The sequence below is a fragment of the Saccopteryx bilineata genome, chromosome 2 (assembly GCF_036850765.1).
Source record: "Saccopteryx bilineata isolate mSacBil1 chromosome 2, mSacBil1_pri_phased_curated, whole genome shotgun sequence".
Taxonomy (NCBI): Eukaryota; Metazoa; Chordata; class Mammalia; order Chiroptera; family Emballonuridae; genus Saccopteryx; species Saccopteryx bilineata.
This window is the reverse complement of record NC_089491.1, coordinates 370,260,473-370,288,242: the sequence shown is the minus strand read 5'-3', so window position 1 is coordinate 370,288,242 and position 27,770 is coordinate 370,260,473. Positions and strand designations below refer to the sequence as shown.

At 51.5% G+C, this 27,770-nt stretch overlaps 2 protein-coding genes across 3 annotated transcripts in view; both read right to left on the bottom strand.

The window, feature by feature from the left end:
* Positions 1–3,209: 3,209 nt before the first annotated feature.
* Positions 3,210–16,769, bottom strand: SPATA32 (spermatogenesis associated 32). Of its 2 annotated transcripts, none has more exons than XM_066263399.1 (5): positions 16,616–16,769; positions 6,234–6,288; positions 5,341–5,392; positions 3,954–5,110; positions 3,210–3,328 (listed from the first exon to the last, which is right to left on the bottom strand). In XM_066263399.1, exons 1-5 carry the CDS (start codon positions 16,626–16,628, stop codon positions 3,241–3,243), a joined length of 1,365 nt encoding a protein of 454 aa, XP_066119496.1. In that variant the 5' UTR covers positions 16,629–16,769; the 3' UTR covers positions 3,210–3,240. The 2 variants fall into 2 exon arrangements, with proteins under 2 accessions (XP_066119496.1, XP_066119497.1); XM_066263400.1 differs by having other exon boundaries at positions 3,954–5,107.
* Positions 16,770–17,683: 914 nt separating this feature from the next.
* Positions 17,684–27,770, bottom strand: part of MAP3K14 (mitogen-activated protein kinase kinase kinase 14) — a 47,797-nt gene continuing 37,710 nt past the window's right edge. Inside the window, exons 7-16 of the mRNA XM_066263395.1 lie at positions 26,815–26,944; positions 26,458–26,589; positions 25,899–26,003; positions 24,893–25,056; positions 24,323–24,473; positions 22,228–22,602; positions 21,925–22,031; positions 21,347–21,491; positions 19,643–19,743; positions 17,684–19,353 (exon numbers count right to left, since the gene is read on the bottom strand). Coding sequence (XP_066119492.1) covers positions 19,189–19,353; positions 19,643–19,743; positions 21,347–21,491; positions 21,925–22,031; positions 22,228–22,602; positions 24,323–24,473; positions 24,893–25,056; positions 25,899–26,003; positions 26,458–26,589; positions 26,815–26,944 — 1,575 coding nt within the window. The 3' untranslated portion in view covers positions 17,684–19,188. The remainder of the gene's footprint in view (positions 19,354–19,642; positions 19,744–21,346; positions 21,492–21,924; positions 22,032–22,227; positions 22,603–24,322; positions 24,474–24,892; positions 25,057–25,898; positions 26,004–26,457; positions 26,590–26,814; positions 26,945–27,770) is intronic.

Below are 27,770 nucleotides of genomic sequence, written 5' to 3'. Positions count from 1 at the left end.
CCCCCCATAATTTCTCCTAATATCCCTCCTCTCTTCCTTTTTCCATCTTGTTCATTCATTCATGCATCCACCTACCATCCTAATAGCTTCCTATCTATCCCTCTCTTCATCACACACACACACACACACACACATACACGCACACACACCCACCCTGAGGTTGTAGAGATGAGCAAATTAGACTGGCGTGGAGGGAAGGTTACAATATAATCACTATTTCTCTCAGTGACCCCAGCCTCTGGGCAGGAAACCCCTTGTAGTTCTGCTCTCAGCATCCCCCTAATTTTCCCCCTGCTCCCAGCCATGGGGCCTTCACCTGCCAGCTACCGGGATGTCAATGGTAACAGATTATTGTCTACAAAATGCCTTAGGGAAAGAGGTTGGAAAGGCCTTTGCACCTGCTGCAGAGAGGTTCCAGGGCCAGGCAGGCCTTACCCCAAACCCAGCACTTTAGGCCTGGCCTCCAATCCCTACCCTCATCTCTGAGACTTAGCACCTGGGCATGATTCTACTGAATGGGTAGCTGCAAGGCCCATGAACGCCTTGGCCCTCCGGGAGGCCTGTTCAGTCCCTGTGGCCACGGCTGCTGCTGGCTGCACTCCATCTGGGCCAGCAGGGCAGTGTGCTGCTGCAGCTTCCCCTTCTGTATCCTGCTGGCCTGCTCCTGGTTCTCACATGAGCAGTCTTCGAGACTTCTGTGGAAGCCTTGGAGGCGGGGAGAAGACACTCCCCACCGGATTGCTGAAACTCCAGGGGACCTACAATCAGGCTTGCGGGTACTCAGCTCTACCTCCCCTCATACCAGCCGTGTGCACCCACAGTTCTGGGGGCTGTAGGTTGTGGTACTAGTGGACTCTTCTCTAGCCCTAGCCATCTGTATGTTCTCTGTGCGCATGGGTGTCTCTTGGTCGTTCGCCCTCTGCTGCCTGAAAGGCAGAGTCACAGGCCGGGAGGCTGGTCTATCGGCCCGAAGCTCCCAGGTTGGCTTTGGGGTGGATTTAAACACCTTTTGGCAGGGGTGCATGTCTTCCTCACCTCAGGCCTGCTTCTCTCTGCTGGGGAATCTGCTGCTTTATTCTGCGGAGTTAATGCCTCTCGTAAGGCATCTGCATTTGCAATGCCACTCTGGAAGCCCACTCAGGGGGCAGAGGCCCGGGGGGGAAAAAGAAGGAAGCCCCAGAATCCTGAAGTCAGGGTGTGGAAGGGTGAGGTCCAGCCCACACCCTGGATAGGCTGTGGCCTATCTTACCCCAGCTTCCCTGGGAGGGAAGGATCCCCTTCTCCAAATAATGCAAATCCACAAACCACATGAAAAAAATACTCTAGGAAGATTGGTCCCAACAGCTGAGACACCTCTGGCCCAGCTCCTCCCCAGCCACTCGCCTCTGCATCTCCTCCTCTTCCCTCCTTCCAGCATCCTGCCCGCTTCTCCTCTGGCCCCCAGCCCCCTCTTTTCTTTGAGAGAGGCAGAGAGAGAGAGAGACAGGAACATGGAGCTGCTTCTGTATGTGCCCTGACTGGGGAACTGAACTGGCAACCTCTGCGCTCTGGGGTGCTCCGACCAAGCTATCTGGCCAGTTTTCTTTTTTTTTATTTTCAGAAAGACAGAGAGAAGAAGGGAGAGAGGGGTTGAGGGAAGGGAAGCATTCATTTGTTATTCCACTCAGTTGTGCACTCATTGGCTGTTTCCCATGTGTGCCCTGACTAGGGATCAAATCCACAACCTTGTTACAGGACGACGCTCTTAGTCAACTGAGTCAATCAGCCAGGGCTGTCCAGCCTACTCTGAACTGATCACCCTTTCCTAATCCCACTCTCCTAAGCCCTGGGCACTCCCTCCCCAGCCTCCTCTCAAGGTGGGTCAGGCTCGGCAGGATCTGCCAGGCTGAGCTTTCACTTGACAGGGAACCCTGGCCAGAGTAGGTCTTGAGGATGACCAAGGCCCAAGCCACGGCACTTCCTCCCCTTTCCCTCTCTCCCTGACTTCCCTCTTCACATCCATGTCCATCCTTGCACTCAGAATTTCTTCCCTTGTATGCTGTCATCTCTGTCTTCTTCCAGAACCTTCCTCACATTGCCCATCTTCTTTTTTTTTTTTTGTATTTTTCTGAAGCCGGAAACTGGGAGAGACAGTCAGACAGACTCCCGCATGCGCCCAACCGGGATCCACCCGGCACGCCCACCAGGGGCCAAGCTCTGCCCACCAGGGGGCGATGCTCTGCCCCTCCGGGGCATCGCTCTGTTGCGACCAGAGCCACTCTAGCGCCTGGGGCAGAGGCCAAGGAGCCATCCCCAGCACCCGGGCCATCTTTGCTCCAATGGAGCCTTGGCTGTGGGAGGGGAAGAGAGAGACAGAGAGGAAGGAGAGGGGGAGGGGTGGAGAACCAGATGGGCGCCTCTCCTGTGTGCCCTGGCTGGGAATCGAACCCGAGACTTCTGCATGCCAGGCCGACGCTCTACCACTGAGCAAACCGGCCAGGGCCGCCCATCTTCTCTTGATGTGGGGAGGCTTGTGCATTTGTGTACATGTTTAATACATGTCTGTGTTGATGTGCATTTGTGTGCATGGCACGTGTGGAGCGTGCTTCCGCTGTCCCTGTGTGGCTGTGTCATGTGAGTGCCTGTCTGTATGATGCTCTGCTCAGTGGATGGTGTGTGTGTGTACCCTGTGTCTGGGTTGCATGTGCTTATTACACATGGCTCTCCCCTACATTTTGGGGTGCCTCCAACTCAAGGCTGCAGGCCCCTAAAGGGCCAGTCCTTTGGCTTCATTGTTTCTCTCCTTTCAGCCCCTGGACACCGTCCCTTCACCAAGGAGAGAAGCAGGAAGAAAGAACTCCCTTGCTTGCCCAGCCCCACCCCCAGGAGACTCTCTCCTCAGATGAGCCCAAGGAGTCTCTGGCTTCAGGCCGAGAGGAAACCCCATTTAATGAGCTAAAAAACTGAAGCCTCAGAGGGCACTGAGGCCTCCCCAAGACTAGTCACGAGCCTCTGTTGCTGGCATGGTCTGCAGGTGTGAGTGAAGCAGAACTACCTATGGGGAGTGAGAAGGGCCAAACAGGGCTGGTTCAGCCCTCAGCAGGCAGGTGGAGCTGCTGGGGCTGAGGTAGCTAAAAAATGGTGGTGCACCCTTAAAAAATTGAGACGAAGACTCTGCAGCCCGCTGAGCTCACTGGTCCAGGAGTGTCTGTACAAAGAGTCTGAGCCGGGGGCCAGCACCGGAGGCTTTATTGGTTTCGTCTAGTCACTTCTCTGGGGAAGAGGGGGCAACAGCTTTAAATGGATTTTCATCAATATTGGACTCCCTTTCTCCTTTCCTGGCACTGACCTGCAATGCAAAAGAGAGGGTGTCACTTGGGCCCCAGTGGGAGGGTCAGGGGAGAGGGATGAGCCCAGAGGCCACTCTGAGGAGGGCACTGGGGTAAGAGAACCTATTCCTGCTGCACACTGACGGGCAGCTGACATTCTGTTCTGTTTCTCATGCATCCAGAGAAAGCAAGAAAGCGAGGGGTGCTGGAGAACCTTGTAACCCTGTTCCCTCATTTGCAACTTGATGGAAGTGTCCTGGGCCCAGGGCTGGGGCCATCAAGTTCTCAGCAGGGCAGACACTAGCCTGAGGTTTCTGGGGCGGGAAAGGTCACCTGCCCTCTGGGTGAGAAGCTTCCTAATGCCAGAATGGCCTTTCCCATTTTGAAGCCAGTTCCCGCCCGAGCCCTGGAGCGCTCACTCTTCACGGTCCCCAGGCCTTCCTTATCCCTGACCTTGGCACTACACCTCAGTCCGCTGGAACCTGGTTTCCAGCAGCGTTATGAAGTCAAGAGGTGAGACGCCAGAGCCCACACAGCCTCTCATTCCACTGTTCCCCACCCCCACTCAACTGTGTGAGGACTGGGCCCATGCGTGCCCCCCAGCACAGCCTCCTCTCAGGGAAGCGGTGCGCCAGCCTCACTTACTCTTTCCCATCTCCCTTCGGTGCAGAAGACATGCCCAGGGGCTGGAGAAACTTCACTGTCCCTTCAATGGTGGCCCTCTGGAACTCCGGCTTGTTCAAGTCAAGGTAAGGGTCAAGTAAGTTCTTGTCTTCCTGCTTGCAAGCTTTCTGCGGCTCTCTGGCTTCTGGCAGTTTCTTTGGTGGCTTCTCTAGCAACTCAGAGAGGTTTTCCTGCTCTGAGTCCTCCTTGGCAGGTGGGAGGACACTCCCCACCACGGGCATTGTCGAAGGCTCCACGGTCTTTGAGGGTGGCGCTTTCATTATGTGCTCCAGTTTGGGCAAGTCCATATTGCTGGAGGAGGCTAAGGCCAGGGAAGATGCGAACTTGACCAAATCTTCCAGGCCGAGAACTGCTGGGAGACTGGAAGAGGACGAGTGGGTGCTTGGTGGCTGTTCGGGGCCGGAGTCTGAAAACTCTGGCTGGGGGCTGGGGTTCTGGTGCTGCTTCTCGGAGCACAGGGTGTCCATGGAGGCTGACTCCCGGTTTAGGTCGTTGGTGGTCTTATCTGTGGTCTTCTCACCAGGCTGCGTGCTGCTCGTCCACTGCAGGCTGTGTTCTGAGGCCTGGGTGTCCTTGTCTGCCCAGAAGAGGTGCTTGGAGGTCTGCACATGGATGGATTGCTGGAAGGTGGACGCTTGTTCCTCCTTCATGAAGATTGAGGAGGAGGAATTCGACCTCACACTCCGCTGGCAGATGTCCTGCTTCATTAGCTCCTCCGTGGAAGGGTAGATGGATTCTATCTTGCACCTCTGTTCCTCCAGGTCTTCATTGCAGGCCTTCACGTTGGCCTCCAGCTTGGCCTCAGGCTTGAGCATAGGTTCTGGGCACTCCCATGGTGGCACATCCTTGGCGTCCGCTTCCAACTCCAGCCCCAGTTCTGTGTCGAGGTCCTCAGGCTTGAGCATAGGTTCTGGGCACTCCAATGGTGGCACATCCTTGGCGTCCGCTTCCATCTCCAGCTCCAGGTCTGTATAGAGGTCCTCAGGCTTGAGCATAGGTTCTGGGCACTCCAACGGTGGCACATCCTTGGCGTCCGCTTCCATCTCCAGCCCCAGTTCTGTGTCGAGGTCCAGGTTCAATTTTTCTGGGGGCTCCAGCTCTTGCAATTTATTCTCCTGCTAAATAGTTTCAATTGAAAGCTGAGGAGGCCCCTGACACCAATTCCCTGTCCTGCTCCCCCCAGTACACACATGGCTCACTGCCTCTCCCACACTTGTCTCTTTGCAGAGACCTGCCTGCACTAGGGTTCCGGAATTGTCAAGGGTACGGGCTGGTCCAAATTTAGGGAAGATGGGCCTCAAGGAACCTTGCCCCTTGCCTACCATGTCCCCACCCTGCCCACTGTTACCTTTATCTTATCCTCCTGCTGCTCCTGCTGGAGATGTTGGTTTATGTCAACCCTAAGACAGAAACAGAGAGAGTGGGTGACAGAAGGGCTCTAAGTTAAGGGATTGGTGGGATGGCTTCAGGAGGAAGGCGGTCTCTGGGGCCCAAAGTCCCCCACCTAATACTGGGCTGGCAAGATGCCTTCAGCTCATCCAGCCCCCTGGCTGTCCTCACTCCTACTAAGAATTCTGGAGTTGTTCTCTCAAACTTGAGTGACTTTAGAAAGAGCCTGGAGAGCTTGCCAAGTTGCCCCCCCTCCACACCCCCACAAGGAGGGGATCCAGTTGGTTGGAGGTGAGGCCCAAGAATCTTCTTTTTAATCAGTCTCATGCCTCTCACTTGGAGCACCAGTGCCAGAAGGTGGCTCCTCACAGGAGGAGAAACCAGAGCACCGCCCTCCCCGCAGACTGCTCAGTCCCAGCGTGGCAGATGTGAAAAGCAGAGGGTGTGCCTGCGTATAAAGGGCTCCCTCAGTTTTTGTCGGCAGTGTGCTGCCCCCTTGGCCCTTGCCTGCAGCGCTCAGCCATGTGGCCCTCTCTCCTTCCTTAGGGAACTGCCTACCCCCAACTCAGACAGCCTCTGTCCTTAGAGCCAAGTGGATCTAAGGGGACACGTCCCGTCCATGTCCCTGGGTGTACCCCACTACTGCTTAGTAGTCCTCAGTGACTGCAGGCAGAACTGCTATGACCTTTTGGCCTCGATTCTACCCTTGGGGAGATTTTAAAAACAAGCAAGATGGAAGGAGATCCCGGGTTGGGGGCTACATGAAAACTCGGCAGTGGTGGCCGGGTGTAAGGGCTGGTGGTCCTGGAAGGTGGGGGAGAGGTCATCCGATGATGGGAGACTGGTTCTCACTGTGTGTCCAAAATGTCCACTGAGTTCTTGCTACAGCAGGGAAATCCATAGGCACCTGGCAGAGAGAAGGAGGTAAGACCGGGGAGCAGCAGGCGGAGGGCGAGCCCTGCAGGGCTCTGGAGGGGCTGGTGTGATGCCTCAGCACCCCCATCCCTCGCCTAACCTGTTTGCAATTCTCTCTACTATTGTTATTTCTTTTTTTTTTTTTTTTTGTATTTTTCTGAAGCTGGAAACAGGGAGAGACAGACAGACAGACTCCCGCATGCGCCAGACCAGGATCTACCCGGCACGCCCACCAGGGGCAACGCTCTGCCCACCAGGGGGCGATGCTCTGCCCCTCCAGGGCGTCGCTCTGTTGCGACCAGAGCCACTCTAGCGCCTGGGGCAGAGGCCAAGGAGCCATCCCCAGCGCCCGGGCCATCTTTGCTCCAATGGAGCCTTGGCTGCAGGAGGGGAAGAGAGAGACAGAGAGGAAGGGGGGGGGGTGGAGAAGCAAATGGGCGCTTCTCCTATGTGCCCTGGCCGGGAATCGAACCCGGGTCCCCCGCACACCAGGCTGACTGCTCTACCGCTGAGCCAACCGGCCAGGGCCTCTACCATTGTTATTTCTTAATTTTAAAATGTTCCCCTTTTTATTGAATTTATTGGGGTGACACTGATTAACCAAATTACACAGGTTTCAGATGCACAACTCTACAACACAACATCTGGACACTGTATTGTGCGCTCACCATCCCAAGTCAAGTCTCCACCCACCACCATTCCCTCTCCCATCTTAACCCTTGTTTCCTTGCTCTTCCAAGTGTCACCAGGCCTGTTGCTCATGTCCGCTCCCCTCCACTTTCCATGCTGGCCCACGCTGGCCCTCCGTAAGGGTGAATGCTAATAGTACCCACTTCATTTATTGAGGACTACTAACCAAGGCTTGTACTGAGCACTTTCTGTGCTTTATCTCACTGATTCAATACAAAAGTAGGTTCATTTGTCCAAGGCCCTTCAGCTGATCATCCATGAAGTCAGAACTTGAATTCGTGTTGGACTTGGGAAACTCAATTGCCCTGCCCTGCACGCTGTCCTACCCAGGAGCTGGAATTGTGTGGGGCTCCCCATCATGCCCACATGAACCTTCCTCATCTCCCTCCATTTTTGTCTCTCTGTCCCTTTCTCCACTCTTTCTGGTCAGGCTTCAGATCTGCCACTCACCCTAATCGTGGACCCTCCTATCTTGAAGTCTATCCTCTCTTTCCCAGGCTTCCCACCCCATCACACCCTGGGGTCATCCATCCCCAACTCTGGGCCAGGGTCTCAGCCCCGGTGCTTGTTCTGAGGTGATGCTGACACAGATCTGGTCATTTATGAGCTCTGAGAATCCTCTAAGGAGGAGACTGACTCCTTGGGGGCGGTCCCCCTACTACAAGTTTCCCCCTGGAAGTTTGTATCTTTTACAGCAGAAGCTTCTTTTTTATCCTCTGGGGTGGGAGGCACCAGGCTGTCCCATTCTTTGTTTCTCAGTGGAAAGGTGAGGTCATCATGGCAATAGGCAGGCTGGGTCCCCCTGAGCCTGCGGTGTGGCAAGAAATGACAAGTTTGGCTCTGGCTGAGAAGAATTGCTCCCAGGATTATATCAGAAGGATTGGAATGTGCTGTGGCCTTTCCAAGAGATGCAGAGGCCGAGGAGAGCCAAGCGTGGCTGGTCCTGGGACCGGGATTTGGCGTGTCAGTGGGCCATGTGATCGTGAGTGGCTGGGCTAGGAGTCTGTGTGCCACCATGGACGGCTCCCAGGGGCAGCTTAGTGGCCTCTTCAGAACCCTCCACCTTCTCGACGGCCACGTTCCCTTGGCCTCCTCCCCGTGTCTCTTCATTTCCAACTCCACCTGCCCAAGTGCGGCTCCTTCCCAGGCCTCTGACTTCACAGCCTTCCCTGCATGTTTACAAAGTTTCCCTGGCAATTGAATCAACACCCCACAGCCTTAACCCTTCCACGAACAACTGGGTGTGGACAGGAAGAGAAATGATTATGGTGTGAATCTCAGCAGCACTGGGGGTTGGAAGCAAAGTTCGAGGTTGACTCAACTTGGGGCTTCTGTGACATTCTGTAGTATGTGAAATAATTTCAATTTCCAATTGCTGGTTGCTAGTGTATAGAAATGTTGATCTTGTAACTTGAAACTGTCCTAAAATCCTACCAGTTCTAGTTTTACTTTTTATAGATTTCATCAAGTTTTCTACACTAACAATAATGTGTGTGACTCAAAACAGTCTTACTTTCCAATCTGGATCTCTCTCTCTCTCTCTCTCTCTCTCTCTTAAAGTGAAAGGAGGGGAGATACAGACTCCCACATGCCGCCAGCAATGCTCAAATCAACCAAACCATCCTCAGCACCTGAGGCCGACTCTCACCTGGGGATGATGCTGGAACCAATCGAGCCACTGGCCACGGAGAGGAGAAGAGAAAGAGAAGGGGGAGAGGGTGGAAGAGAAAAGTAGATGGTCGCTTCTCATGTGTGCCCTGACCAGTAATTGAACCCAGGATGTCTGCTCACCGGGCCGCTGCTCTACCCACTGAGCCAACAAGCCAGGGCTTGGATGTCTCTTTATTTCCTTTTCTTGCCTTGTTGCACTGAGAACAATCTCCAGAACAATGTTGAATAGAGTGGAGAGTGGACATCCTTGCTTTGTTCCTGAGCTTAGGGGAAAGTATTCAGTATGTCACCACTAGGAATGATGTCAGCTGTAGTTCTTCTCATAGATGCCTTTTATTGAGTTGACAATGTTCCCTTCTATTCCTAGTTTACTTAGTTTTTAATTAGAAAGGGATGTTGGATTTTGTGTGATGCTTTTCCTGCCTTATTGAGATGATCATATGGTTTTTATTTTATATTCTGTTGACATACTATGTTATATATAACATGTTATATGTTAACATGAATACTGTTATCTTTTATTGTTAATTATTTTTACAGTAAAATATATTGATTTTTAAAAATATTAAGTCAATCTTGCATTCTTGGAATAAGCCTCATTTGGTCATGGTGTATGATTTTTTTTTTAAGGGAGAGGAGGGGAGATAGACAGATTTCCACATGTACCTTTATCAGGAATCACCCAGCAATCCCTGTCTGGGGCCAATGCTTGAATCAACTGAGCTATTTTCAGCACCTGAGGCTGACACTCGGACCAACCAAGTCATTCTCTCTTTTTTTTTTTTTAATATTTTTTTTAATTCATTTTAGAGAGGAGAGAGAGAGAGAGAGAGAGAAGGGGGGAGGAGCAGGAAGCATCAACTCCCATATGTGCCTTGACCAGGCAAGTCCAGGGCTTTGAACCGGCAACCTCAGCATTTCCAGGTTGACGCTTTATCCACTGCGCCACCACAGGTCAGGCCCCAACCAAGTCATTCTCAACAAATCAAACCACTGTCTATGAAAGAAAGAGAGAGAGAAGGGGGAGGGGAAGGGGTGGAGAAGAAAATGGTTGCTTCTCCTGTGTGCCCTGAAGAGAAATTGAACCCAGGACACTCATACACTGGGCCAATACTCTATCCACTGAGCCAGGTGGCCAGGGCCTGAATTATCTTTTTATACACAGTTGAATTTGATTTGCTATTCTTTTATTTTAGAATTTTCACATATATGTTCATGAGGTATACTAGTATGTAACTTTCTTTTCATGTCTTGTCAGTTTTTAAAAAAATATTTTATTATTGCCTGACCAGGCAGTGGCGCAGTGGATAGAGTGTCAGACTGGGTTGCGGAAGGACCCAGGTTTGGTCGCCGGCTTGAGCGTGGGCTCATCTGGTTTGAGCAAAAGCTAACCAGCTTGGACCCAAGGTCGCTGGCTCCAGCAAGGGGTTGCTTGGTCTGCTGAGGGCCCACAGTCAAGGCACATATGAGGGAGCAATCAATGAACAACTAAGGTGTTGCAACGAAAAACTGATGATTGATGCTTCTCATCTCTCTCCGTTCCTGTCTGTCTGTCCCTGTCTATCCCTCTCTGTGACTCTGTCTCTGTAGAAAAAAAAACAAACTTAAAAAATATTTTATTTACTGATTTTAGAGAGAGGAGAGTGAGAGAAAGGGGGGAGGGGTAGAATGGGAAGCATCAACTTGTAGTTGCATCTTTTATATGCCTTGACTGGGCAACTTGGGGTTTCGAACTGGTGACCTGAGCATTCAGGGTGGCTTTATCCACTGCGCCACCACAGGTCAGGCAAGGTTTTGATATTAGAGGAATGCTGACCTTACAGAATGAGTTGAGAAGTATTCCCTCTTCAATTTTCTGAGTTTGTGTAAAATTGGTATTATTTCTTCTTTATATTTGGTAGAATTTTCTAGTAAAGCTGGTGAACCTGGGGTTTCCTTGGAGAAGATTAATTACAAATTCAATTTTAAAAAATAAAGGACTATTCAGCCTATTTCTTTTTTTATTGTGGTAAATATACATAACATAAAATTGCTTATTTAAATTATTTCATCCTTTTTAAAAATTAATTGTTCATTTTAGGAAGGGAAGAGAGAGAGAGAGAAAGAGAAGGGGGGAGGAGCAGGAAGTCTCAACTCCCATATGTGCTTTAACAAGGTAAGCCCAGGGTTTCAAACCAGCAACCTCCAGGTTGACGCTTTATCCACTGTATCACCACAGGTCAGGCTATTTAAACTATTTTATACTACAGTTAAGTGGCATTAAGTACATTAAGTACATTCACATTGTTAATTGCTGTGTGGCCATCGCCACTATCATTTCCAGAATATCTATTTCTTCTTGAGTAAGTTCTGAAGTTTCTATCTTTTAAAGGAATTTGTCCATTTCATCTAAGTTATCAAATTTATTGGCATAAGTTGTCTATAATAGTTCCTTACTATCATTTTCATATCTGTAGAATCTGTAGTGATGTTACCTTCTTCATTCCTCATACTGGTAATTTTTGTCATCTTTCTTTTTTTCCTGTTCATTTTGGCTAGAAACTTATCAATTTTGTTGAACTTCTTCAACCAGCCAGAGATATGTCTGGTTCCTGCCTGATCACCCTAAAATGACATATGATAGGCATAAATTCTGCAGTTACAGGCTCCCAATCAGCTTTTTATGATTTTACTCTTTATTAATTTATTTTTAAAGATTTTATTTCTTGATTTTATTATTTATTTTATTTTTCTTCCCTTTTCCAAGTGAGAGAAGGGGAGATAGAGAGACAGACTTCCGCATGCGTCCTGACCAGGATCCACCCGGCAACCCCCGTCTGGGGCTGATGCTTTGCCCATCTGGGGCCATGTTTGCAACCAAGCTGTTTTTAGTGCTTGAGGCAAAGGCACCACAGAACCATCCTCACTGCCTGGGCCAATGCTCTGGAACCAATCAAGCCATAGCTGCAGGAGGAGGAAAGAGAGAGAAAGAAAGAGAGAGAAGGGGGGGGAGGTGTGGAGAAGTAGATGGTTGCTTTTCCTGTGTGCCCTGACTGGGAATTGAACCTGGGATGCGCATATGCTGGGCTGACACTCTACCACTGAGCCAAGTGGGCAGGGCCTACTTCTTGATTTTAGAGAGAGGATAGAGAGAGAAAGGTGGAGGGAGGAGTGCAAAGCATCAACTCATAGTAGTTGCTTCTTGTATGTGCCTTGACCAGGCAAGCCTGAAGTTTCGAACCGGCAACCTCAGCAGTCCAAGTCGACACTTTATCCACTGCGTCACTACAGGTCAGGCTATGATTCCACTTTTTTTTTCCTCCAAGAGAGACAGAGACAAACAGAGAGGGACAGACAGGGGAAGACAGACAGGAAGGAAGAGAGAAGCATCAACTGGTAGTTGTGATACTTTAATTGTTCAATAATTGCTTTCTCATATGTGCCTTGACTGGGAAGCTCCAGCTAAGCTAGTGACCCTTTGCTTAAGGCAGTGACTTTTGGGTTCAAGCCATGGGATCATGTCCATGATCCTACGCTCAAGCTGGCGACCCCATGCTCAAGCTGGTGAGCCTGTGCTGAAGTCGGTGACCTCAGGTTTTGATCCTGGGTCCTCAGCATTTCAGACTGACGCTCTATCCATCGTGCCACCACCTGGTCAGACATATTATTTCACTCTTAAACATGGAGAGCTGAGCATTACCAGACATTTGAAGAAACTGCCAACATGCAGGTGACAGACCAAGAGAAATGGTGATTCAGGAATACCAGAAGTAATTTGGGAAACAGAAGGGAGCATAAAGCAAACTACTCATTTTCAGAGATCAGAGATGAAAATATTTAACAATATGATATATATTGCATCCCAAAAGCAAGAACAGGATGCTACTTTAAAAGAATTAGAGAGAAAGAAACGGATTTTTTTGGTAAATAGAATTGGAAAATAAAACACAGAGAAACTTCCCAGAAAGTGGATCCAAAATATCAAGACAATGTGAGAAAAAAATCAATAAAAATTCCAATTCTTTAAAGAAATCCTGAAATTATAATAGAGAACATAGACAAGAAGAAAAGAGAAATCAAAATTTCTCTAAGTTTAAGGATGTCATTGGCTTAAAAGTGTTCACTGAATGCCCAGCACTAGAGATGTCAAAGCATCCTTATTATGAAAGTTCATTACTCCAGGAGCAAAATATTCCTAAATGCTTCCAAAGTAGAAAAACCAGCTACCTACTCCAAGGGGGGGAGAATCGTACTGGATGGAGTTAGCAACAATGGTTGTCTTTAAAATTATGAGACAGGCCCTGGCCGGTTGGCTCAGCGGTAGAGCGTCGGCCTAGCGTGCGGAGGACCTGGGTTCGATTCCCGGCCAGGGCACACAGGAGAAGAGCCCATTTGCTTCTCCACCCCTCCGCCGCGCTTTCCTCTCTCTCTCTCTTCCCCTCCCGCAGCCGAGGCTCCATTGGAGCAAAGATGGCCCGGGCGCTGGGGATGGCTCTGTGGCTTCTACCTCAGGCGCTAGAGTGGCTCTGGTCGCAACATGGCGACCCTCAGGATGGGCAGAGCATCGCCCCCTGGTGGGCGTGCCGGGTGGATCCCGGTCGGGCACATGCGGGATTCTGTCTGACTGTCTCTCCCTGTTTCCAGCTTCAGAAAAGGTGAAAAAAAAAAAAAAAAGTAAAATTATGAGACAAATGATTTCTAACTTAGAATTTTATATTGAGCCAAACTAGTATTTCAGATGTGAAAAGACTCAGAAATTTACCTCTTTGGGGGGGGGGGAGTTATTTAAGGTTGTGCTAATGCAAGATTTTGGTGTAAAACATATGAGAGCCAGGAAGGAAATAATGTGTTGTCTGTCCCCATCCCGTCCAGGAAAGCAGCTGAGTCCCAGGATGTTAACTGTATAGAGACTGACAGCCAGTTTACATAGTTGTAAGATGGACCCTGGATAGTAGACTTCTGAAATAAAGAAAACCTGAGAGCATAGCTGATTAGATGTAGAGGCTGAAGAAAGCTAAGGCTAAGATAAAACCAAAGAGTACCAAAAATATAAATAAATAAATAGAAAGAAAGAGAAAAAGAGGCAATTAGAAACTCCAGGAAAACCAAAAAGTTAAGAAAGAAAAGGTAACTGTAGTAACCTTCCTGGCTCTGCAGTGAACAGTAGTTATGCAGTCACAATAATGGAAATCCTGTTTATTAACTTTCAACTTTTAGAATCAACATACAGACAAAATGTAGAAAAGATAATTGTGGTTATGGAACAATGTAAATGTTCCCAATCTTGATATTTAAATATATATTATGCCTCAGTGCCTTTGCACATGTGATTTCCAATACCCAGAGTTTCTTTTCTGGCAAAATCCTACACATACATGAAAGTTTAACCATATTTTCAGTGTCATCTTCTCTGTGACACACCTAGCTGTCCAATATACACTTTAACTTTTCTTTAAACCAAAATTCTCTTGAAAATTTTATTTCATTTTTTTTAATTTGAGAGAGAAAGACAAATAGGGACAGACAGACAGGAAGGGGGAGAGATAGGGAGCATCAATTCATAGTTGTGGTGCTTTAGTTGTTCATTGATTCTCATGTGTGCCTTGACCAGGGGGCTTCAGCCAAGCCAGTGACCCCTTGCTCAAGCCAGTAACCTTGAGCTCAAGCCAGCAACATTGAGTTTCAAGCCAGTGACCTTTGGGCTCAAGCCAGTGACCATGGGATCATGTCTATGATTCCATACTCAAGCTGGTGAGCCCCCGCTCAAGCTGGTGACTTTGAGGTTTTGATTCTGGGTCCTCAGTGTCCCAGGCTGATGCTCTGTCCATTGTACCACTGCCTGGTCAGGCTTGAAATTTTTATAACATTTAATAATAATAGATCATTCAACTTTTCACAGTCTTTATGAATTTTTTGCTTTACAGATAAAATTTATTTTAAAAGTCTTATGTAAACTAATCAGACATGAATAAACATTTAAAATGGACTCAAAAAATCTTTTAAATATATCTTATTTCTTGGGATAACAATAGCATTACTATAATAGTATTGTTTTCTTTTTTATTCAAGTAAACTGTTTTCAAGGTTAATGGTTATTAACAAACCTTGATTTTATAAAAAATATTTATCTTATTGATTTTAGAGAGAGAGGGAGAAAGAGAGAGACAGGAACATCAATCTGTTCCTGAATGTGCCCTGACTAGGGGTTGAACTGGCAATATCTGCTTTGAGCTGATGCCCTAACCACCAAGCTATCCGGTCAGGGCAGCAAATCTTGATTTTTAATGTTCTCTAAGACAAGATAGAAAGATGATATTTTAAATTTTCTATGACTTTTATGTAAAGAAGTATTTAGTATTATGTATTCTTATACTCAAATTCTAAAAGTAATCTTTGTCTCAACTGAACTTGATACTTCAAGATTTAGAATTGAAAAAATATTTACAAAATTAATATAACTTTGATCACTAAGTTCTTCTCATCACTGAAATATGTGCTTTTCTTTGTCCTTGGGCACCCTGAATCACCCTGTTGAGGGACCTCCTGAACTGGGTTTCCATTGTTTGTTGTTGCTGTTTAGTTTTGGCTTGCTGGGAAGCTGTGGCTGGACTGAGGCTGTCCAAGCAGGATCGTCCCCTTCATCTTCCCTTTCTCCTACTTCTTCACCTACATGCAGAACCCTTAGGTTGATCACAGCAGTTTTGTCTTCAGATGAATTCAGCTGCTCTTCCATTGTCAACAGCAATGCTTGCTTTTATCACTCTATCAAATAACTTTTATCACATAACTGTTTATTGCCCTGGTACAGTTTTGTGCAGTCTTTATCCAAAAATAAAATAAATGCAACACTTTTACAACTTTGCCATACTTGGAAAATATGCAGTATGTCATTGTTGGTTCGGGAAAGGGGCAAGGTGGATACATATGCTGTGCTTTTACTTGCAGCCAATCCACCTCTCATTTGTTAGGGGGTGGGGGCGGGAGATCTGAAGGAAGCCCTTGGCTTAGTTGGGGCTCAACCCGGGCTCTTCCTCGCCCCTGGGAGCGGCTGTGGCATCATGGGAACCGGGAGCGGTCAGGCACCATGGAGGAGGCAGCTGCAGCAATGCCTCTTTCCAGCTCTGGTGAGGCCCAGGTGCTGGAGGCAGACCTGCTTTTGCTGAGGCAGGTGCTTTTGCTGGGCCACATTTTAACTCTTAGTCAACTCATCAGACCCAGTGCCTTGCTACGTAAGAATAAGCCCGAAGAGGGTGCAATAAATGTTGAAGGCGTGACTTAAAGTGTCCACATACATTCATTACCCTACAAATTTGGGAAAGGGGTTAAACTGCTCTCAGGCTGTGGGTTCTTGGCACATTTTTAAATGCTGGCCCATGTATGTCTTTCTGGGAGACAAGGTCCTGAGAAGGCACCGATTTCAGTGGAGGATCTGAGCACTCATTATTAGAAACCAAGGAGACCCAGACCCTGTGGGGCAAACTTCTCTGCTCCTTGGTACAGAGGAGAGTGCAAAGAAAAGTGTTCATTAAACATTTGTTGAAGTGGATTGTTTTTAGCTTTCTGCAAAAGTTCCAAGCATCAGCCAGGGACAACTAGATATGATCTTAGCAGTTACCTGAACTTTGGAAAGTTCATGGGTTTCCTGGGCACAAGGCCACACTGCTCTTTAGGTGTGCCAAGAACCTCTAGGCAAGAACCCTCCATCTGCGGCCTTAATCCCAAGGTTTGCATGTGTGCCCATGCACACGCACGCTCGTGCACGGCTGGGTTACGGCAGTGCCAGCCCCTCACCGCCGCAGGGACGACCAGGGTTTAGGCTGCTCTCCTTGCTCAAACGCCTCGGGCTTAAAGACCAGGGGTAGGGGCCCAGGACCAATACCGCCCCCTACGAACTCCGCCCCCTCACTGTCACTTTCCACTCCCTGTCGGGCAGTCCCTCCGCGTCCCCCCACCTCCGCCGCACGCCCGCCCGCTCCCACCTGTCACCCCCATGCTGACCGAGGAGGCTCTGTGGGCGAGGCGAGGCGAGACGAGGCGAGGAGAGGGCTGTGGCTGCTGCCCTTCCGCCTCCAGTGTGCTCTTTGGTTGGGGACTCTGGGGTGCGGTGATGATGGGGGCGCCGGAGCCTGTGATGTCCCCGCCTCTGTGACGTCCCTGCTGCGAGTGCCGCCCACAGGGAACAGCGCTCAGGATTTCCGGCACGTGGGCAGGAGCGGCCTTTGGGGGGGTGACCTCGGGAGAAGGCGGTCTCACCTAGCTCAGCAGCCACAGCTCCTCTCTGGAAACCTTGGGCAGCTCTGCTCCTTCGCGGCAGTCCTGGGGCGGTGACTGCGGCGTGGTTAAGGACTAGGGGTCTCCTAGACTGGCCCTTGCACCTGTTCTAGGCTCACTGGCACAAGGCTGCTGCCCCTTCCGTGTACTCAGGACCCCTCCAAGAACCCAGTGAACCTTCGGCCTTTACCCCAAGTTGTTTGTCCCTGCGAACGCGCACACGCACGTACGTCACACACACACACACACACACACGCGCGCGCGCGCGCGCGCGCAGACGGCTTCAGGGGGTGTCAAAACAGATGAGAGAAGGCACTATGGGCAGGTGGCATCCACCCTCAGGCCTGTCCCATGGCCAAGGTACCCACTCAGTTCTCTGATCAGATGCAGGCACTCGGGAAGGGGCTGGCAGTGCTGGGAGTCCAGGCCCACTTCAGTTCCCCGGAAGCCTGGCCTCGGGGAAGGAGCAGTGGGTGGGGTCGTCTGTTCTTCATTGTCCTCCTCCTCCCCCTGGCCTGGCAGTGTTTGGCAGGGACTTCCCTGCTGCCATCAGGTGGGGCATCTTGCCTAACTGGTCTGAATGGATAGCTCAGAGGTGGGACTGGAAGCACCCACTGGGAGTGGTGGGAAAAGCAGCCCCACTGGAGGGCTGAAAACTGCCCTCGCCCCAAACAAGGGGAGACCTGACAAGGTCCCACCACTAAGGCAAAGGGCGCAGCTGTTAGGATCCGAGTTTCGGCAAGCAGGTAGATGAGTGGAGACAGCCATGGCTTAAATACATGTCATCACCCCAAACTTTATTGCTTTCCGAGTCCTCTACAACCTGAACTCTGCAGGACCCAGGCTGCAGTTCTTCACGTGACGGGGACTGGGCTCTCTCCCCGGGGAGTGGTATGGCTCCGTGTAGATGGCTGGGCAAAGGGCACCTTTGGCAAGACATGGGGACAAGCTTTTCCCAAGGGGGACTTTCAGGGAATACTCCCTCACTCCCAGGGGCTGAGGCTAGTGAGCCTCTCAACCTTCAACAATTCACAGTTGATTAATGCTACACGAGTCCCTATCAGCTCCTCCCCGTAAAGAAGCTAGACTGGGGCAATGGAGCGGAATTGGGGCGGGCTCATTTTAAGAAATCTGGAAGTCTGAAGGGATCACATGCGTGGAGACAGGTCAGGACTTGATGACTTGATCCCTCCACCCCATCTCCAGTCTGCTTATGCTCATGCAGAACCACTGACCAGCCCTTCTGGAGGGCAGCCAGGAAAGTGCTTTGAGGTCACAAGAGTGCAAAATGCAGCTGGCAATGCCCCCGTGACCAGGGACAGAGCAGGATCTGGGCACGATGCCTGAGCTGTGTCTTGGGAAGCTGGTGTGACACCGAAAGCCGTGGCTTGGCTAACAGCAGCGCTTATATCTGCGGCTTTCTTTTCCATCTGTCATCCTTATCCTCAGTTCCTATCAGGAAGGTCTCATGTCTCTCGCCCTCCACTTTTACAGATGAGGGAACTGAGGGCAGCTCGTCAGGAGCAGTGCTGGGCCAGTGCTTGGGGCTCGGCAGCTGCTGCTCTGGGGAAGACTGGTGGCCAGCAGCAAAGGGACATGTGCTTGGGGACTGAGAACCGTATCACTCAAACACCTTCACTGGTCCTTGGCTGAAGCTGAGTTCAGCACAGGACCTGTTGCAACACCCTGAAAAGTGGGGTGCATTCTCCTAGGGACACTTCCCAGTGTCAGGCATTCCCCGCTCCCTGACTATCTGAAAAGTTCCTAGATCTAAAAGGGGTTCAATGGCCAGGCAAGGGGATCAGAGGGCCCCCTGTTTACCCAAGGGTGGGCACACCTGCTGCCTGGCCCTGTGCTGGACCTGGGTGTGGGTCTTTAGACACGGCACACCCTCATACCTTCCTGGAGGCCGAGGGGCTCGCCTACCCCTCCCTGACTGGGGCCGGAAGCTGCTCTCCCTTGATGGCCAGCAAGTGGTCCCTGATCCAAAGGGGCCGGGCCAGCTTGTTTGGACCAGGGCAGAGAAGACCCTCTCTATTCCCCATGGGAAGAGGCCTCCTGCCTTCCTCCTCCTCCTCTTCACTTGGCACAGGATGTTTTCTTGGTGGGTCAGGCAGGACACAGTGGAAAATCCTGGGAGGCTTTTTGCTGGCACCCCCTTGGCTCCTGGTCCCACTGCTGAAACCCCTGGGAGCAGCTGAGCCTGTGTCTCAGCAGCAGCATCGAGCACCGAGAAGGAGCGCTGCTTCTAGTTGAGTGCAGCCAGCATCAGAAGGCTGGCTTAGGGCCTGTTCTCCAGCTGGCCATGCTTGACCCTCCAGCTCCAGGCGAAGCTGCCATCGGGGGCCAGAGTGCACTGCAGGTCGATGCCCGAGTCTGGCACCTCCATGTCGTAGTGCACAGGCCGTCCGTCCTTGGTCACCAAGCTGAAGGCTGCAGCTGGGATCTGGGGCAGGGCAAAACAGGGGGTCTGAGACAGTGGCCCGGGGCTCGGAAGTTACCTGGAGCTGCAGGTCTCCTCCAGCACTAGGAGTACCTCCTCCCTGCCCAGCAGTCAGCCCTGAGGGCGCTACCAGCCTTTCACCTGGCCCAAGTGTGGGTCCTGAGAGCCCCTCATTGCGGCAAATCTTGCCCTGAGACCCTGTGGGATATCCAAGGCCAACTATTCTTTACAGGGCTGGACCAGGTGCACAGGCTTCTGGGACTTTGCCCCTAAGCATGTACCTGCCCCGTACCTGGCTGCTGATGCCAGTTGCGATGTCTCCCACTTTGACCCGGTGGAACTCCCGGATGTGCAAGTGTTCGCCATTGAGAGACTGTATTTGGACTTTCACGCCTAGAAGGCAAGCAAGGTGACTGTCAGGGAAGCGGCTGCTGGCTCTCTAAGGAGCCCTAAGTAGAGGAAAGCAGGTTGGCTGTGATAAACTGCATAGGTGATATTTAGTCTGGAGTGACCCTAAACTTATTATACACCTGCTAACTCTTCCTGACCATTTTCTGTCAACACCAGGATTTGGCCTGCACGAAGCAAAAAGTATTGCGGAAGTAGTACTCCAGTGTACACACAAAGCAGAAAGGAACTAGGAAGATACTTAAATTAGACTGCAGGCAACTTAGATTGCCCTGTTCCCTGAGCTGGAGTGGCCTATGGCCGGGCAGTGCGGGTTTGATGCCATGAGTCACACTGGCCCTGGGAGGGCCCGGGAACTGTGAGCTGATGAGACCCTCAATTTATTGAAATAACAACATAACTTATGCAACAAAGCTTGAAAACTAAGTTCCTACCCTAACCTGTGGTGGCGCAGTGGAGAAAGTGTCAACCTGGAATGCTGAGGTCGCCAGTTAGAAACCCAGGGCTTGCCTGGTTAAGGCACATACAGGAAGCAACTACTATAAGTAGATGTTCTGTTTCTCCCCCCCCTTTCTCTCTCTCTAAAAATCAATAAATAAAGTCTAAAAAAACAAAAAACAAAAAACCCCCCTAAATTCCTAATATGTTCTTTCTCCAATTCTGACTTCAAATCCCAGAGAAAGATTCCGGCAAACTTATTGCTGAGTTCTTGTTTCAAATGCTCAGGGTCCTATTCTTCTTTTGCCTTCAGAAGGCATTCATTGCTCAGATTTTTACTCTAGACCAGTGGTTTTCAATCTTTTTACACTTGGGGACCGGTGAAAATAGAATTGTTTCAGGGACTGCTATGGCAGAAATCACCCTGAGCACAAGAGAGTTACGCTAAGATCACTGTGTCTATAATCTTCGTACAGCATCAGGGTGGCTAACTCTTGCGGACCGGCACAAAATTCCTGGTAGGTCAGCCCATGAACCAGCAGTTGAGAAACACTGCTCTAGACCAAGACTCTTTTTTTTTAATTTTTTTGTGACAGAGACAGAGAGTGACAGATAGGGAAAGACAGGAAGGGAGAGAGATGAGGAGCATCAATTCTTCGTTGTGGTACCTTAGTTGTTCATTGATTGCTTTCTCATATGTGCCTTGACTGTGGGGCTACAGCAGAACGAGTGACCCCTTGCTCGAGCCAGTGACCTTGGGTTCAAGCTGGTGAGCCCTGCTTAAACTGGATGAGCCCATGTTCAAGCTGGCGACCTCAAGGTTTCGAAACCTGGGTCCTCCACATCCCAGTCCGACGCTCTGTCCACTGCGCCACCGCCTGGTCAGGCTAGACCAAGACTCTTGATTTCTGAGACTCCATCAGCAACCCACAAGGGGCATTGGTCTCTGTGCCCCACCAGGAGAGGACGATCGGGGCCTTTGCACAAAACTGACTTAATGGCCAGGTACTTCAAGTTCTGGGTGCTGGGTGACTTCGTCTCCCTTCCCCATGTGCCAGGAGAAGGGAGACATAAACCTCTCAGGCTCCTTACTCCTAGAGGGATCAGGTGCTGGGACTACTGAGCAGAGCAGGTGGGTGCTGGACTGTACCATTGAAATAGCTCGGAGTGTCGGTGGGCCGTCCCCGGGCCAGCACCATGTTCCAGCTAGAGCTGTGAGCCTCGGCCTGGCTGCCCCACGAGTGGACACCGGAACTCAGGGTGTCCCGTGAGCTCTGAGAGGCCCTTGACGGGTTCTGAAACAACAAGGGTGGGCACAGAGTCAGGGCCCTGGGCTCAAGGAACCGTCTCTGGCCTTGGTCTGCTTTGGGGCAAAGGGGCCCTAGGCCCTCCCCTGCGGGGAGGAACTACTCTTCCCTTAGGCCGGTGCAGGGCTCCACTGGGTACTTTTGGGGCTAAGCAGGGGGCTGAGGTCATGAGGGGCCCCTGGGCTGGAAGAGGGTGAGGAGTATTTCTATGGGGACCAAGACCCAAGCCTCCTTCCCCACCATCCTTAGCAGCCAAACCATTCCCTCATTCCCAGCTGTGCTGGAGATGGACTGGCTCGCTCTGGGAAACCAGGCCCCCTCCCCCTCCCTTCTTTACCCACTCCTTGCACATGGCCCGTTCACCAGCTGGACGGGAAGCCGCCTGCTCTGTGCCCTGGTGCCTAGTCCATGGCTGACTCACCTTTTCACTGTCATCTGATAGGGAGAGGCTGTCAATGCTGAGGCACGAGAGAATTTGCTCCTGTTCCTCCAGAGAAAATGGCTGGGACAAGCTATTCAGAAATAATTCTGCAAAGGAGGTAGAAGATGGCTGTGAAAGACCAGGAGGCTCCAGTGTTGTCAGGGTTCTGCCCACACAGACTGCAGGGGCTGGACTGTGGGCAAGGGCTGGAAGGGAACCCACACTAGCTAGAAAGAGGAGGAAGCCCAGGCCGCGGTGGGGCCCAGTCCTGAGCCCAGGGACCCAGAGCCGCAGTGCCCGTACCTATTTCCAGCTGCTGCAGTTCCTGCTCGGGGAAGGTCGCCTTCCGCTCTGGTGAGCTGGGGATTTTGGTGGGGGCTGGGTCCAGGGAGGACAGAGGCAAGGGTTCCCACGTCCCAGACTCCTCCTTGCCCCCGTTCAGGCTGGGACACTTGTTTCGCTCTGGAGGATCTGGAGGTAGAGGAGGTTGGAGCCTGGGGGCCCCTCCTGTCGTGTCCTCAGCGGGCTGGGGCCCCCGGGCCCCCGGTGAGAGGTCCCTTGGCTGGGCTTGAATGGTCTGCTGAAAGTGGGCTGGGCTTGGCGACGGAAGGGCTTGGTGTGACCGTTGATGTCTTGGCTCTTTATACTCTCCCCTCCAAGGGCTCTTCAGACCTCCCACTAGAAAACAGAGAACAGGCGTGGTGAAGTGGACACGGGCCAGCACAGACTAGGCCAGGCCAGCTGGCCTTTCCTGAACAGTGACTTAGGGCCGCACTAAGGGACACATTTTAGGAGGGCAACGTGCGGTCTGCTGAGGAGGCATCTTCCATTAGATGTCCTCCTATAATGGGAGTAGGACAGTATTTCTGGTTTTTATTTCATGTTCCTACTAGGCAACAGTAGCAAATTTAAAAATGACAGAATTGTCTCCAGAGAAGGACTTAGTTAATATTAATAGTCAAGAGAAGATTTAAAAACTGTTCTGGGGTAATACAAACTCAGAGTGCCCAGCTGAACTGGCCTCCCTGACCCTGTCTCTCACTCTGCCCTCTCCAGCCAGGCTTCCCAAGGGCTCCATTTCTCTGCAGCAGGGGCAGTTTAGCCCCGGGGCCATTCTTATAACTTCTGCCTATATTTGGGGTCAGGGGCTATGTAAGGTCTCTCTCCCATTTTATTTATTCGTTTTTAATTCCCATAACCACTGCCTTTCCCCTGCCATCCCTTAGGTAACATTCCATTAGGTCCAATGTGTCATTTTGGGTTTGAGCTTGTTCTTGTAAAGTGTTTATTTTTATTTATTGATTTATTTTAGCATGCACGTATGATGGTTGGTTGGGGGGAGGAAGAGATGGGAAGGGAGAGAGATGAGAAGCATCAACTTGTAGTTGTGACACTTTAGTTGTTCACTGATTGCTTCTAATACGTGCCTTGACTGGGAGGCTTCAGCCAAACCAGTGATCCCTTGCCTAAGCCAGGGACCTTGGGCTCAAGCCAGTGACCACATGATCATGTCTATGATCCCATGCTCAAGGCCACTGACCCCACGCTCAAGCTGGTTGGCCTACACTTAAGCCAGATGAGCCTGCACTCAAGCTGGTGACCTTGGGGTTTTGAACCTGGGACCTCAGCATCCCAGGTCGATGCTCTATGCATTGTGCCACCACTGGTCAAGCTATTGATTTTTTAATTTACAAAAAAGGCATTGTGTTGTAGGCCTCACTCTGTTGGTCCTCTTTTCACCTGGCACTATGGTTTTAAGGTCCATCCAGGTTGCCCTGGGAACATGTAGTTGCTTTAACTGCTGGGATGCTCCATGGGGAAGCCCCCACTCTTGACCCCTCCAGTCTCCCAGGGAGGGACACTCAGCTCCCCTCCCACCAATGACGCGGCAGCGTGAGTCCTCAGCGTGCCACCTTATGGATGGTGAGAATTCCTTTGGCAGTGTGCCCGAGGGGAGTGTGGCTCACAGGCCTGCAGACGTCTGCCCGAGTGCTGCCAGGTGCCCTCCAGAGCCTGAGGGCTCCTGCCTCACATCCCCACCGATACTTGGTGTTACCAACTTTCAGATTTTCCCTACTCACAGGACTAGGGAGTGAGAGCTGGCTTTGTTGCACATTCTCTGATTACTAATGAGTCTGAACTCCCCTTCAGATGCTGCCATCCCGGTCCCCCATCTCCTGAGCACAGCCTCTGCACAGTACTAGGCACTTTTATTCACATGACCCGTCGGGCCAACAGACCCGAAGCTGGCGTCATCCCCATGCTCTACATGGAGAGAACACGGCTCCAGCAGGTCGAGTGCCTTGCTCTGGACACCGTGCTAGCCCGCAGCCCCCTGCCCCTACAGCCAGCGCAAACCCGCAGCCCCCTGCCCCTACAGCCAGCGCAGGGCTCTTACCATGTTGCAGCGCCAGGCTGACCTTGCCCCCCAGCTCCAGCGCGGACGCGCGGTGGCCAGGCTCTTTCCTGAGCCCCTCCTCGATGGCCTGGGCTGTGAGCGGGGCGCAGGACGGGGGGATCTCCCTCACAGGCGGAGGCTCGCTGGCAATCTGGGGGTCAAAGGCAACCTGTGAGGCCTGCCTCCCCCTCACTTGCCAGCACCCGGCTTTCTGTTCTTGATTCTCCCCGCCTCCCCACCCGGCTGTCCTGGGGCAACAGGACGCCCAGGAACTCCAGACTCAGCCCGTCAGGAGGCGGGCAGAGGCGGCTCACGGCGTGGATCTAGGAGCGCTCTGACTTGCCGGGAACTCAAGGAGACCCCTCACCTGGGATCTCCCCTTGAGCCCTCAGATCTGGGGGCCACGTATTTTAGTCAGGATCCCACATTTATGATGAAGCCTCTTCCTGCTCCCTGCTCCCACCTGCCACTAAACAGCAGCTAAAATGCAAGGCCACAAGCCTGCAGCCAGGGTCCTGTCACCCTGACTGCTGGCTTTCCCTCCTGCCTGTCTCAAGTGCTATCACTGACCTTGAGGCAGAGTGGCCCTTGGAAGTACTGTGTCCAGGGGTGGCAGCCATTAAGCATGTGCAGCATCATGCAACAGCTGCTCCAGACGTCCACCTTGGCATCACAGGGCTTGCCCATGACCACTTCTGGAGCTATGTGGGTCTCAGTGCCAGGGATATAGTCCCCTGAGGAGGTGAGGGAGACAGAAAAGTCACTTGTGACCTCTAACAGGCAAGAGCTTTGGCAATGACCACCCCAGTCCATTCCTGAGATGTCTTGAGTTTGTCTCTGTAAAGCCTCTATATTAAACCTGCTGGGGAAGAGCTAAGTCAGGGGTTCTGCTGGCGACTGGTACAAAGTATACATCATCCAAATATGCTTCATGCTATAAATGACAAAAGCAGGGCACAGAATTGGGTTCTAATGGCCTTACGTATGTACAGGGGGAAAAAAAAGACCTGGAAGGCATGATATAAATTAATATTCATGATTATCTCTCTGGGCAAGAGGAATGGTGAGAATTCTTTTGTTCCTCCCCTTCTATGCCACTTAACTCTGAGTTACTAAATCCACTGGGTGTGGATTACTTCAATAATCAGGAAAATATAAGTTAAAATCAGATATTTCACCCTCTACAGAGCCCAGGCCTCGGTGCCTCCAGAAACTGTGCTCTCAGGCGTGGCAAGGCTGAGGTCACAAGCTGGAAGCACAGCTCCCCTCAAAAGGCTGGACAAGAGGGGTGGAGCCATGGGAGCTCCGAGGCAGGAGACCTGGGACCTAGGGTGAGGTATGCAGCCTTTCCAGTCTTCTCTGGGTAAAGGGAACATCAGAAACAAGCAGATGACATGTATTACTGCATTTAAGCCTAACAACAAAAGCCTGTGCTGCTCCAGGATTGTGGGGTTGGGGTATACCGGTGGGCATAAAGCGCTCACATCTCTGATTGCTGTTATGAAGGACAGAGCTAACGCTTACTAAGGCTACGGCTATAACCATCATGAGGAGGCTCAGTGGTGGTGGGGCTTACCTGTGAGCAAGGAATTCCCCAGGCCCTCGGGTCGAAGGCACACAGCATGGCCAAAGTCACAGAGGGCTGCGCGGCTCCCATCGTTGGACAGGAGCACATTGTCAGCTGCCAGGCCACCCCAGGGAAGAGGAGGAACAGGTGAGTCACATCAGGCCCCGGCCCAACCTGGACCTCCAGTGAAGCAATGTTCTGGCTGACCCTACATGGCAGCTGCTGCTTCTGATTAGGTTCATTAGTCATGGAGGAAGGGAGGAGGGTATCAGTTCAGGCTTGAGGCAGGCAGCAGGCAGGCGTTCCAAGATGAGGGGAGAGGGGCAGAGTTTACTTCTGGGAATGAGGCCACAGCTCTGCTCTCCCCACTCTCCCCCAGGGGCCACCAGTGTGTAGGGGCTCGATCTGTAGCTCTCTGTGGGCACTACACTTCTCCTTCCCACTTGCACAGCCCTGTCGGCCTGACTCAGGCCCTGCCACTGGAGATGACCAGGGAGGCCCAGAGGATTGGGGAGAAGAGCAGGTAGGATGGGGACAGGAAGAAGCCTGCTGGGGCCCAGGGCCTCACCTTTGACATCGCCGTGCAGAATTCTGCGGGTGTGGAGGTATTCCAGCCCTTCCAGGGCCTGGCCCAGGTAGTAAAGGGCTCGGTCCTCTGGCAGACAGCCCTTCTGCTTTATGAGCTGGCCCAGCGAGCCACCTAGGAGACAAGTGGCCAGTCTTCACACGGGGCTCTTGCAGGCCTCCACCCAGGGGCAAGGGCCCTCGAAGGGCATGTGGTGGAAAAGCAGGCCTTTCTTGCCAGAGTCACAGGTAAAAAGGCTAGAAATGGATTGATTGGGGACCAAGGTCAACCTGGGCAAGACTTGGGGGAAACCTGTGGCCCTGAATTTTGAGGGGGAAAGAATGGGACCTAGCTCCTTACCTTCCCACAGTTCCATGAAGATGTTGACCCAAGGACCTTCCTTCACTGCTCCATACAAAGGGACGATTCTGGGTGAAGTCAGTCCTGCACATGACATCAACTCCTCTGCCCGAAACACGTCGACGCGCACCTGGAGGGGCCCAGAGGTGGCTGTGAGCCAGGGTGAGGGACCAGGCTGGCTCCCTGTCTTCCTGTCAGGACCCTTGATGCTCCCTGCAGAGCCTGCTGATGTTCCCAGTGACAATTCTGAGGCCAGGGCCCCGGTGGGCCTACAGGACCCTCAGAGACTAAGCTGTGTACCCTTGGGGTCATGGGCAACTCCCAGGACTTGGTTAAGGTTCTGCGGGGCTGACGTGTGTGGAAAACACAAAAACCTGCCATCCTCACCCAGGCTGCTGGCATGCTGCCCATTCTCAAATCTGCCAAACACAGAACATCGGGGCAATTTCTAGAAAGTGGGAGCTCTCTTTTATCAACACCCACACTACTCTTCACATGCTGCGTGTCAGATTTATCTGACGCCAGAGCTGGTGCTGCCAAGATCCTGACTCTGTCGAGGCCTCTGAATCCTCAGCGCTCTTCTAACTCATGAGTGTCTTTTTTCCTCTGAGGACTAAAACGTCCATGTAGACAGCGCAGTGTTGTCTATTCTTTTCACAGCTGTTTCCCTAGCATTGGGCAGAGGAAAGCCTTCTGGGGAGGGGCTTGGCCAAGGACCCTCCCACTGTGGACTGGCAAGCCTGAGACCCACTCTTCTCTGCAAGAGCAGGAATACATGGCAGGAACAGACCCTGTATACAAACACCCTGGGCAGAGACCCTGGCTCAGCCACTTCTAAAGGCAAATCAATTCCCCTAAGCTATGTTTCTATAAGTGACAGGTGGGGACGGTGGCATCTACTCCTGGGCAGAGTGAGGATTTGGAGGGATGATAACCAGCACTGGGCTTGGAAACTA